This window comes from Amblyomma mixtum, chromosome 3 (genome assembly GCF_055824585.1).
Source record: "Amblyomma mixtum isolate Tamu chromosome 3, ASM5582458v1, whole genome shotgun sequence".
Lineage (NCBI taxonomy): Eukaryota > Metazoa > Arthropoda > Arachnida > Ixodida > Ixodidae > Amblyomma > Amblyomma mixtum.
The window spans coordinates 136,864,753-136,876,887 of record NC_143014.1 but is presented as its reverse complement, the minus strand read 5'-3'; the positions used below and the strand labels follow the sequence as shown (position 1 = coordinate 136,876,887).

Below are 12,135 nucleotides of genomic sequence, written 5' to 3'. Positions count from 1 at the left end.
AGGGAAGTTTATAAGGCACTTCCTGAACAGCCAAAATGGATTGATGTGCTTGACGGTTTGGTAAGACTGAAGAAATTTTAGCATGCCGTGTCAGGCAAAGGAGTGCTAGCACGTTTTTTTTTTATCGTTCGTGCGTCTGTTTTGGATGTCGAAGTCGGCAATAAAGAAAAAAAAAGGTTGGATTCCCGGCGTCGGAAAATTTGGCCTCATGGTGTAATGGTTAGCACTCTGGACTCTGAATCCAGCGATCCGAGTTCAAATCTCGGTGAGACCTGCTCTTCCTTTTATTTTTTTTTTTTTTGCAAATTTTAATGCCCTCCGCGCTTCTTGTGCGTCCTGTTGCTGCAGTTCACCGTGTTCCGGCGTGGTCTAGTGGCTAGGATACCTGGCTCTCACCCAGGAGGCCCGGGTTCCATTCCCGGCGTCGGAAAATTTGGTCTCATGGTGTAATAGTTTGCACTCTGGACACTGAATCCAGCCATCCGTGTGCGAATCTCGGCGAGACCTCGTCTTCCTTTTCTTTTTTTTTTTGCCAGTTTTAATGCCATCCGCGCTTGTGCCTCCTCTTGCTGATGTTCATCGTGTTCCGGCGTGGTCTAGGATTCGACTTCCGGCCACCGAGCGTGACGGACGTGCGCATCATGGGCTCCCAAGGAGCGGTTTCAGCGGCCGGTTTCAGCGGCTCAGCCGAGCCGCGATATCAGGAGTACGGAAAAGCCGAACGAGGATCACCAGCTGGTTCTGCCGCATCTGCCCACAGGTTCGACTGTATTGAATACTGTTTTTTTGCATGGCGACATCGATGCCAGGCCGTACCGTGTGGAACATTTTCGTGACGCTCTTGCGCGATTGTGACTGCTGCCGGAAGTGGTCGCCCTAGGGGCGTATCGTATGAATCACCTTTGGGCAGTAACATTCAAGGATGAAGATGGCAAGCAGAAGATACTGCAGGCCGACGCGTTCAACGTCAAGGAGCAGCGTTGTGTGGTGATTGACCCCAGCAACCAGGGCGTCCGGCTGAAGCTGTTTTGGCTGCTGCACGGTGTGCACGACGATGACGTGCGGACCACGTTGGCGCCATTTGGAAAAGTGATTGATGTAGCCAGAGACAAGTGGAAGGTGGAAGGCTGCGTCGACAAGTCTTCCACAACGCGGACGGTCACGCTAAAACTCAAGGCGGGCGCCACTAACGAGGATTTGCCACATCAATTGCGTATCGCTGAGGACGTCGCACTTGTGCAAGTCCCTGGCAGAGCGCCTTTTGTCTTCGGTCCCATGGAACCGGTCACATACGCCGAGAGTGCCGTGTGCCGCGTTGCGGACTGTGTCGTCGATACGGCCACGATGAGAACCAGTGCGTGCGAACGTACGCGAGCGTTACAGGCCCGGTCCGGAAGGATGAGGGGGCAGAACACCTGATGGATGAAGGAGACGCCGCAGAAGCCACCCTAGAATGCAGTGAAGAAAACACTGCAAAAGATACGCCCCGTGAAAACGACAAGGCGGGGGAAAAGCTTAACGGAAAAACCTGCGGGCAGAGCACTACGCCTGATGCCTCTGCATCGACATCTGCGGAGAAGAATGAAAACGATTTGACGGCAAGCGAACCTTCAAACTCGAAGGAGGCCGCTGTACGCGAAAACGAAGACGCCGAGGTGGCCCTGGCTTCCAGCATGCCTGCAAAGCGGGCACACGAGGATACCGTCGAAAAGACCAATGAAGATGGGACGGGAAACGAAGAACCTCCCGCAAAGGCCCTTCCAGTTCGTCGGTCCTCCTTGAAACCGAAGCATAATGTGCCTCCAGATCGCAGGACTACGTCAGCAACGCCTCCGCCTTAGCGGGGGCGCCGCTTCGAACGCAGCAGTGGCGTCCCGGTCAGCGATCGGGACCAGTGCGTGTCTAATCATCTTCCTGCTTTTGTGACGGACTGACACCATGACTTATTGTAATAGACACGTTAGTACCATGTTGGGCGACTTCTACATGCTTTAGATGGCGGTCAATCCCGAAAGTAGACTACGTGTGGCGACGCTGAATGTGCGAGGCCTTTCAGCGCGCAGAAGGCAACAACAGCTGAGTCGTCTTTAGTTAGAAAATGATATCGATCTGTTGACTGTCCAAGAAACAAAAATCGAAAGTGAAGAACAAACTGAGCGCATGGTCGAAGTTTTCCGCAATAGGTATAATGTATGCGTTTGTCATGCTGTGGAGAGGTCGGGGGGTTGTATCATTTTAATCCGCAGTGCTATTTCTGTTGTTGAATACGTGATGACGTGTGAAACGGGACGACTTGTTGTCTGTGATTTTGTTTTTTTCTGGAATGCCATGGAGAGCTGTATGTGTCTACGCACCGAACAGATATAATGAACGCGAATCTTTCTTTAAACTTATTGAATCGTGCCTGGCTTGCTAAAGGCGTGTTTTATTGCTTGGAGACTTTAATTGTGTCTGCAGAGCGGAGGAAAGAACAGCGAATCGAGTCGATAGGGACATAAGTGCTGAATTGCTCTTACAAATGGTTAATGAAAATGAGCTAGAAGACATTGGTATTGTACTGACACCTGGGGACCAAGCAAATTACACGCACTTTCAAGGTGTTTGTCACTCAAGACTTGATCGCATATATGATCCGATTGAGTTGGCGCCAATTTCTTGTAGTTACCAGACGCAACACGTAAGCTTTACTGGCCACTCTTTGGTTCTGGTCACCATTGGCAGGAACGAAAAAGGCGCAAAATTCAACTGGGGCTTATGGAAATTCAATGACAGATTGCTTCAGGATGAAACATCTGTTGCTAAAACCAAGGAACACCTCACGAGCATGTTCCTGAACACATCTGAAAATTTTATACAGGAGTGGGAACAATTTCAGCGCGACCTTAAAGTCACTGCGATAGGTAGAGCGTCCGCACTCAGGCACAAAGAAAGACAACAAGAAAAAGAGCTTGATAGCGAGCTAGACTACGTGCTTAGTGCAGAAAGCATTAACCGAGGACTCTTTACAAACGAAATAAAAGAAACAAAAAGTAAACTGGATGTTATAGTATTGTAAAGGGACGAGCATGGAAGCGAATGCCGAAACGGGTCACCGACGTGCCCTGAGGAGGGCGCGGGAAGGGGCGCCCGTAAAACCGACAGTACACGTTGCTGGCGGGAGTCAAACTGGCTCCTCTCTTTGAAAAGCGAGGGAGCGTTTGTTTCCCTTTCCCTTCTTCCCCATGCAGCTGGGTGCCGCTGAGACGGCTCCTGCGGTGTACTTCGCGTCCGCTGACTTGGGGAATCGTCACACTCCTCCCTTTGTTATGAAGCCTGCTGCACGGCACTGGTGTCGAGCGGCGCTTGTTTACGCCTCTATAGTCCGTAGTAGATAACAGGCTTCCGGACCCAGGAAGACCGACGAAGCTGGGGGTGCAAAGGGGCCGCACTTGACTGCTGTTGCGGCGCCGAGGCTGTTGTAGACACAACTGTTCCGTGTCCGTTGTCGCTGCCAGTGCAGGAAGAGGCTCCTCGTCGTCGGAGAGAACGCCGGGGGTCCTTCGCGGTCGCACATGGTCCGCGTGTCTGTTCCACAGCGTTCCGTCTTCGAGCTGTATTTGAAGCGACGAAGAGCTTGTGGGATGGCGAACCGTTCCGGCAATCCAAGCTGGGCCTGGTCGGAAGTTTCGAACAAAGACCGGCTCGCCGGACAAAGGCAAAGAGCTTTTGCGTGCGTTGCTATCGCAGAGCATCTTTTGCTTCAACTGCTTGAAGTCCACATGAGCCCTTAGGCCGGGGTGCATTCGTTGAATGGGCGTTTGCAGTTGCCTGCCCATAAGGAGCTCAGCGGGAGGGGACCCAGTAAACGCGTGCGGCGTTGTTCTGTAGGAAAGCAGGATCCTGTCGATGTTTGTTTGGAAATCTCCAGGCGCTGCCTTCTTGAGCTTCCCCTTAATTGTCTGCACGACGCGTTCCGCTGCTCCGTTCGATGCCGTGTGGTATGGCGGGATGAGAGTACGCCGTATGCCGTTCTTGCTCAAGAAGTCAGCGTACTTCTTGCTGGTGAATGCGGTGCCGTTGTCGGAGACAATGATGTCTGGAATGCCATGTGTGGAGAATATGCTTCGCAGGCATCGAATTGTGGCGTCCGCTGATGGTGCATGAACGGGAACCACCTCTACCCATTCAGAGTAGGCATCGACTAGGACGAAAAAATAGTGTCCTTGAAATGGACCACCAAAGTCGACATGCAGTCTAGACCATGGTTTCTTCGGAAACGGCCAAGGATTAGACTGTGCTTTCCGTCCCATTATCTGGTGTTCTTGGCAGATTTTGCAAAGCTGCACTTTCTGAGCGATGCTACTGTCGAGTCCTTCCCACCAAATGTGGCTCCGTGCGACTGCTTTCATCTTTTCAACACCTGGGTGAGTTTCATGGAGCAGATCAAGAACTTCTGCTTGTAGTTCTTTAGGAACGACGACTCGTGTTCCTCGCAGGATGCAGTTCTCATGAACACTCAGCTCTGTACGATTTTTGTGAAATAGTGTCCAGTCATTTCCTCTTGGCAGCTCGTCACCAGTAAGGAGCGCCTGGCGTAGGCGTGACATAACAGGATCACTATCTGTAGCTTTGGCAATGGCGGATGGAGAAAGAAGTCGAGGATATGAATGTTCAAGCATGAAGATGTCAGCAGGCTTGGGTACTGTGCAGGGCTCTGTAGGAAGCGGTAGCCGGCTCAGCGCGTCGGCGTTGCTGATGCTGGTGCCAGGGCGGTACACAAGCGTATACTTGTACGCTGACAGGGTAATTGCCCAACGCATCATTCTCGGTGATGATCTGTCAGGAATAGGCTTGTCCTGCCCGAGTAGTCCCAGAAGTGGTTTGTGATCAGTTATTACTTCAAAATTTTGGCCCCAGAGATACTGATGAAACTTCGAGACACCGAAAATTAAGGCAAGAGCTTCTTTGTTCAGCTGACTGTAATTCTTTTCTGCTGGAAGAAGGCTTCTCGATGCGAAGGCAATGGGGTGTTCCCCTGTTTCATCTCGGTGTGCGAGAACAGCTCCGATTCCGTACGGTGAAGCATCGCAACTGAGAATGATTTGCTTAGAAGAATCGAAATGATGCAGTACCGGTGCGGAAGTTAGTAGATCCTTACTTTCTCGGAAAGCTTGTTCCTCTACGCTTGTCCACCTCCATGGAGTTTCTTTTGTAAGCAGCAGATTCAAGGGCCGGAGAACTGTCGAAAGGTTAGGCAGAAAACGCCTGTAGAAATTAATGAGTCCAAGGTAGCTCTGAAGTTGCTTGACGTCCTTGGGACTTGGAGCATTCACGACAGCTTCTCTTTTCTTTGGCGTTGGCCTCAGTCCGTCTGCGTTTATGACATGGCCCAGGTGCTCAACTCCTGTCGCCAGAAATGAACACTTCTCTAGCTTGAGCTTCAGGCCTGCTTCCTGTAGACGCTGCAGCACACTAGCTACGTTACTCAAGTGATCAGCGTCATCCAGTCCCATTACCAAGATGTCATCAAAGTACACGGTGACATGGCGCATGTCTTGTAGCAAGTTTTCCATTTCTCTCTGGAATATGGCCGGCGCTGAAGCTACTCCGAACGGTAGCCTAGTGTACTGGAAGAGGCCTTGAGGCGTGTTGATGGTCACTAGCCTCTGTGAGCTCGTGTCAAGTTCTACCTGCTGGTAAGCGTCTTTCAGGTCCAGCCTGGTAAACTTTTTGCCACCTGAAAGTTTCGCCCAGAGGTCCTCGACTCGCGGCACAGGATATTTCTCCAGCACTGTGGCACCGTTAATTGTGACCTTGAAGTCGCCACATATGCGCATGCGGCCGTCTTGCTTAAGCACAGGAACAATTGGGGCTGCCCACTCAGACGTTCTGACGGGTGTAAGTACCCCTTCTCGTTGCATTCTTTGCAATTCTTCTGCAACTTTGTCTTGCAATGCGAAAGGAATTGTTCTTGGTTTGAAGAATTTGGGAGCAGAATCTTCCTTGACAACAATTTTGGCTTTCACACCTTTGAATGTGCCTAGTCCCTCTGAAAATACGTCCTTGTAGCAAGTCAGCAGCTCGTCAATGCTCGTGAGTGAGTCAACGGATCGGACGTCATTAAGGTTCAGCTGCAGCGCACTGATCCAGTTTCGTCCGAGAAGAGTTGGACACTGGTCCGGAGCTACAAACAAAGGCAGTGTTGCCTGTCTTCACCCGAACTGAACTGGAACGGTAACCTTGCCCTTAACGGGTGTCAGTCTTCCGCAATAACTCTTCAGAATCACGTCTGATGGATCTACTGAGAGCTCGGGAAACCACTGTTGGAATGCGGTCTCCCCCATTACGGAGACACTGGCCCCCGTGTCCAGCTCCATTCTAAGAGGTCTGCCTGCGACTTGCAAAACTGCGACAAACGGTCGCTTTTCATCTGCGACGTCTCGTAGACCTGTGACTGGATTTCAGGAAGATTTCCACTCTCTGCAAGGCTGTGAACTGGCTGCTTTTGTTGCCTCTGCGTATTGTGCTTCATTGACACGTTCTTTTGCTTCGTGTCGGTAGCCCTTGAGCGGCATACTCTGGCCAGATGCCCGATCTTGCTGCATGCGTTGCACCGGGATTTGGCGTGCTGGCATACTGTTGCGTAGTGCGGCTCTCCACAGCAATAACAACTTATCGTCTGTTTCATTCGCGCTCGCATCACACTGTGAACTGGCTGCGCTTCGGCCATACCCTGGGCTTGCATCAACATGCTTGAGTCTTTTTTCGCCGTCTCGATTGCAACTAGGACCTTGACTGCAGACTCGAACGTCAGGTTTGGCTCTACAAGCATGCGCCGTTGCATTGGCGCGTCATTAATGCCGCAAACGAGTCTGTCCCGCAGCATGTCCGAAAGGAAGGTGCCGTACTCACAGTTTGCTGAAAGCTTTTTCAGTGATGCGATGTAGTCGCTGACAGATTCATCCGGTTGGCGAGAGCGACTGTTGAATCTGAAGCGGCAGACCACGACGGAAGGCTTAGGAATGTAGTGGCCCGACAGCACGGAGAATATCTCGTCGATGGAGACTTGATCTGGAGTCTTTGGCGTCAGCAGGCTCCGTAGTAAGGAGTAGGTGCTGGACCCGCAGCATGTCAGGAACACGGACCTTTTCTTCTCCTCTGGAACACTGTTGGCGTCGAAGAAGAGCTTGACTCGCTCCAAGTACTCTGTCCAGGCTCCTCCTTCCCCGTGGAATGGCTCCAATGCTCCGTAGATCGGCATGGTTGCAGATGATGCGATGCCGGAAAACTTTTACCTCGTCGCCAGAATTGTTATAGTATTGTAAGTGCGGAGCTTGGAAGCGAATGCCGAAACGGGTCACCGACGTGCCCTGAGGAGGGCGCGGGAAGGGGCGCCCGTAAACCCGACAGTACACGTTGCTGGCGGGAGTCAAACTGGCTCCTCTCTTTGAAAAGCGAGGGAGCGTTTATTTCCCTTTGTGCAGCTGGGTGCCGCTGAGACGGCGCCTGCGGTGTACTTCGCGTCCGCTGACTTGGGGAATCGTCACACTGTAAGTGATAGATGAGGAAAGGTACCGCTGCGCGATGATAAGGGCGCGTGCCGAGAAGCTCTGGCAAGGGGAAACGCCCACGAAACGAGCGCTGAGCGATGAGAAGAGGTACGCGGTGAAAAAAGAGATAAACAAGATTTGTTATCACAATGAAGTAACCACTGAAAGGGCATTAGTAGAGCTTGCATTCCTGGAGTATTACAGGTCCTTGCTTAGCCAGAAATTCATTGACATTGACAGTTTCACAACCGGCTTTCTACCACTCATGCTTGTCGTGGACGACGACGCAAAGCAGGTGCTTGAGGGACCTATAACTGTGGCAGAAATTGAAATAGCCATAGATGAATTAAGTCCCAGTAAGTCGCCTGGGCCGGATGGTCTTGGGGCCGCCATATACAAGTTCTTTAAGACCGAAATAGATACTTGTCTTGAGCGCGTGATAGCTGAATGCTATGAGCACAACAGGACCCCTCCATCTTTCAGGCTGTCTCATTTAATACTAATTCCAAAAACAGAGGACCCGGTGAGGTTACTCTGCGTCGAAAATTATCGCCCTATAAGCTTAACAAATGTTGACTATAAAATTTACATGAAGGTGCTAGCAAGAAGACTACAAAACGTCATTACATCATTAGTAGGTCCACACAAGACATGTGGCATATAAGGCAGGACAATTTTTACGAATATTCACACAGCAAGGAGTGTCCTGGAATGCTGTGACGCAATGCAAGACCGCGTGGCTATGTTGCAATTAGATCTGCACAAGGCTTTCGACAGGGTTGGACATGACATCCTGTTTGCACTTTTAGAGCATGTAGAGGTCGGATCTGTCATCACTGACAATGTGAAAATGGTTTAGAAAGAGTGCGCTGCAAAATTGGTTATAAACAGAGGTTTGAGTGAAAGCATACCAGTGCTGTCTTCTGTCCGACAGGGCTGTCCACTCTCGCCCCTCCTATTTGCCCTTTATCTGGAGCCATTCTGCTTAAGGCTCCTTACGAGACCAAATATTCGAGGGTACACCTTTTTTTGATGCCGAAGTTAAGGCCTTAACCTACGTAGACGACATCGCTGTGTTTTGTGCCGACCAAGACAGTGTGCGTGTAGTTGCCGAAGAAGCTGCGGAGTTTTGCAGGGTAACTGGGAGCGCAATAAGTTGGTCAAAATGTTTAGGTTTATGGCATGGAGACTGGGAACACACGCCAGAAAACTTCTGCAACATGGAATGGACGAAAACTCTGGCAAGTACTTGGGTGTGCCGCTGAATCACTACCGGAATACCAAAGAATATTGGGACGAGGAAACACAGCGTGTCAAGTTCCAGACCAGCAAATGGGGAGGACACAATTTTTCTGTTTTTTCGCGAGCCACAGTGTGTAATGTATTCCTGGTGGCTAAAATATTTTATGTTCTGCAAGCGCTGTCGATGCCAAGAGTGTCTGTGCAGAAAGTACACAGAGTGCGACGTTCATATGGGCGTCTACATGGGAGCGTACAAGTCGCTGCAACCTGTTTCATGCCATGAGGAACGTGGGTCTTGGGCTATTGCATTTATTTTTGAAGCATATTGTGACCAGATTTTTCTTCGTGCGCGAACAAAGTGACATTTTTCTTAGAACTGTAATCCAAGTGCGATTATGTCATTCGCTGCCTGACATCCTCCAGGCGAGGTTTTCGAATGAATATTTGGCTGCAGTTATACAGAAGTTGTATAAGGATCTCGTCCAAATGTCTTTGTCGATACCTGTGCATCATGCTGTGTATAATTTGGGTCCTGAGCGCGATGTTTTAAAAAGGGTCAAAAGAATGCCTCTCCGAGCTGCGGCCAAGATGTTTTTTTTTCAGCTTCATACCGGCACGCTACCAGTGAAGCCATGGCTGCAAAGCAAAGGGCTATTTGTGCCTTGGAATGTTAACTGCCTTATCTGTAAAAAACCGGAAACCATAGAACACATATTCCTTGATTGCCATGACGCAGTGTTCTTATGGGACATCCTTCAGCGAACTTTGAAAAAGGAACTACCGATAACACCATTCGGGACTCGCTTCTTTCCGTGCGCCGAACCTGGGGGCGTGCCTTGGGACATGCTAATGCTGGTATGTATGCATAGCATTTGGAAAACATGAATGGATGTAAGACATGAACACATTATGTACATCCGCCCACAGACTTAACACGAATGACGTAATGTGTGGCCTGGACTGCCGTCAGCGCCATGAAGCGAGAGTCATCGGGTGCGAGATAATGCTCTCGGAATGTTTGCGGTGCCTGACGATAGAAGGTGCGAACCGCGGCAGCTTAGCGGGCAGTTCCTGGCTGCCGCGATAAGAAAACTGCAAAGAGCGTTGCCGGGGCCGTGGAGGCTGAATCGGCGAGCAAAAAGCTCTGAAACACCCCCGTGACGAGCGCGCTGTACATGCGGCGATCAGGCACAAGCGGAAAAGCAGTAAAAGCGAGCTGCGCACCATCTATCGTCAGCCACCGCAAACATACCGAGAGCATTGTCCCGCACCAATGACTATCGCTTCGTGGCGCTGACGGCAGTCCAGGCCACGCTTTCCGTCATTCGTGTTAAGTCTGTGGGCGGCTGTACGCCCTGCTCGCCTGTACTTTCTAGAAGCTGTGAAGTATTTACGCGGTGTCTTCCGAGTACACATTGATCCCCTTGAATATTTGCCTGTCTTGGAGCAGCTGGCTTCATTGAGACTCTTTTAACCATCGTGCACTAGACAAAAGAACTAGGGCTTTTAGCAATGCGAACTTCTTTTATTGTGTTCTGTTTGTTCTTACCAAGCCGGTAATAAAAAAAAATAATAACAAAATCCGGCGTGGTCTAGAGGCTAGGATACCTGGCTCTCACCCAGGAGGCCCGGGTTCGATTCCCGGCGTTGGAAAATTTGGTCTGGGATTCCACTTCCGGCCGCGATAGCGAACGGACGCGTGTGAAATGGGCTCCGTTGGAGCGGTATCAGCGGCCGTGTCCGGCCGCGGTAACAGGTTTTCTTCTGCATCGGATGATGAGTATCGTGTTGTTTTGCCTAGTCTGCCTTCAGGGCGTTTGGTTTTGAATACCGTTTTTATGCATGCGGACGTGAGAGCACGGCCCTACCGAGTAGAAGACTTCAGGGATACGCTGGTGAATTTGAATCTGCTCCCCGAGGTTACGGCCTTGGGGGCGTATCAAATGAATCACGTGTGGGCAGTTACTTTCAAGTGTGACGCAGGTGTGCAAAGACTGCTCGCCAACAACGAAGTGCAAGTGAAGAACCATCGCTGCGTTCTCATCGACCCGTCTCACCAGGACCTACGGTTGAAACTGCACTGGCTGCTGCCCACCGTCCCCGACGACGACGTGCGGGCGGCTTTGCTAGTGTACGGGAAAGCGACAGATGTGGTCAAGGAGCGTTGGAGGGTGAATGGTGTGTCTGACAAGAGCTCGACGACCCGGACAGTGACTTTGAAGCTCAAGGCCGGTGTGAAGCCGGAAGATATACCGCATCAGCTTAGGATTGCTGGTGAGCTGGCCCTTGTCGTGGTGCCGGGCAGGGCACCCCTCTGCTTGCGATGCCAGAGCACAGGCCACATACGGCGTGACTGCAAGGTACCGCGCTGTGTGCTATGTCGTCGCTTTGGCCACGACGAGACCGAGTGCGTGCGTACCTACGCCAGCGTCGCAGGGCCCGCGAGGAGTGACGATAACTCGGAGCTCCTAATGGATGAAGCTGATGCTGAAGCAGCAGCCAAGGCGGAGTCGGAAGACAAAGCTACGGCTGGAAATGAGCCGGCTGAGCTAGCCTCGGGCGAAACAGTACGCCAAGGCACTCCGAACCTCGAAGAAAATGGCACACCTGAGAGAACAGAAGACCCATCGACGGCGAGGTTGGTTCAGGACGAGAAGATAAACGCGACCTCGATGGGAAGCGCCAGCGAGGGGGAGCAGAACATGGACACATCAAACGAGGGCACCGCCGCCGCGGCGACTAAACGCTCGCACGAAGTCGTCGAGGAAGATGACACATCTTCTGGCCCGCCCGTCAACGGAGAGCCACCGTCAAAAGCAGCTCCCGTGCGTCGGTCGACGTTGCGACCTCGGCCGAACATCCCTCCAGACCGGAGGACGACGACGAGGGCGACGACGCCGCCGCCGACGCCGCCGACGCAGCCGCCGCCGCCGGCGGCCTCGTAGTTGTAAGTTTTGGGACTGGACGAGCGCTTGTTCTGGCGCTGAGGATGCTTCTTGTCAACGGTAAGCACCATCCTCTTGGTCTCCTTCCATACTACAATGGCGCTGCTAGATAGAGCTTTGCGATTCGCCACAATCAATGTCCGAGGGCTATGTGCGAGGAGGAGGCAACGGCAGTTATATAGGTTGTCAACGGAAAAAGATTTAGATATTATTGCCGTACAAGAGACGAAAATTGAAGGGGATGTTGAGACCGAGAGTATGGTGCTGCCTTTCATGTCACATTACTACGCGTGTGTGAGCCATGCGGTTGGGAGATCCGCAGGCTGTGTTCTTTTTGTGCGCCAACATTTGGGGCTTGAGGTGCAGGCCGTACGGTCGGATATTGCAGGACGTATGGTTCTTTGCGATTTTAGTTTTGG

The 12,135-nt window shown here is 51.5% G+C and overlaps 1 protein-coding gene, 3 non-coding genes and 1 pseudogene across 4 annotated transcripts; all 5 read left to right on the top strand.

Annotated features, from left to right (window-relative positions):
• The first annotated feature begins 202 nt into the window (after positions 1 to 202).
• On the top strand, positions 203 to 274 carry TRNAQ-CUG (transfer RNA glutamine (anticodon CUG)). Its single transcript has one exon. It is a non-coding gene; the product is annotated as a tRNA-Gln (tRNA).
• Positions 275 to 358: 84 nt separating this feature from the next.
• Positions 359 to 430, top strand: TRNAE-CUC (transfer RNA glutamic acid (anticodon CUC)). Its single transcript has one exon. It is a non-coding gene; the product is annotated as a tRNA-Glu (tRNA).
• Positions 431 to 891: 461 nt separating this feature from the next.
• On the top strand, positions 892 to 1,841 carry LOC149352124 (uncharacterized; annotated as a pseudogene).
• An 8,511-nt stretch (positions 1,842 to 10,352) lies between these two features.
• Positions 10,353 to 10,424, top strand: TRNAE-CUC (transfer RNA glutamic acid (anticodon CUC)). The gene has a single exon. It is a non-coding gene; the product is annotated as a tRNA-Glu (tRNA).
• A 39-nt stretch (positions 10,425 to 10,463) lies between these two features.
• LOC149352122 (uncharacterized) lies at positions 10,464 to 11,716 on the top strand. Its single transcript, XM_089575662.1, has one exon. The coding sequence runs from the start codon at positions 10,478 to 10,480 to the stop codon at positions 11,714 to 11,716; it is 1,239 nt and encodes a 412-aa protein (XP_089431788.1). The 5' UTR covers positions 10,464 to 10,477.
• Positions 11,717 to 12,135: the final 419 nt, after the last annotated feature.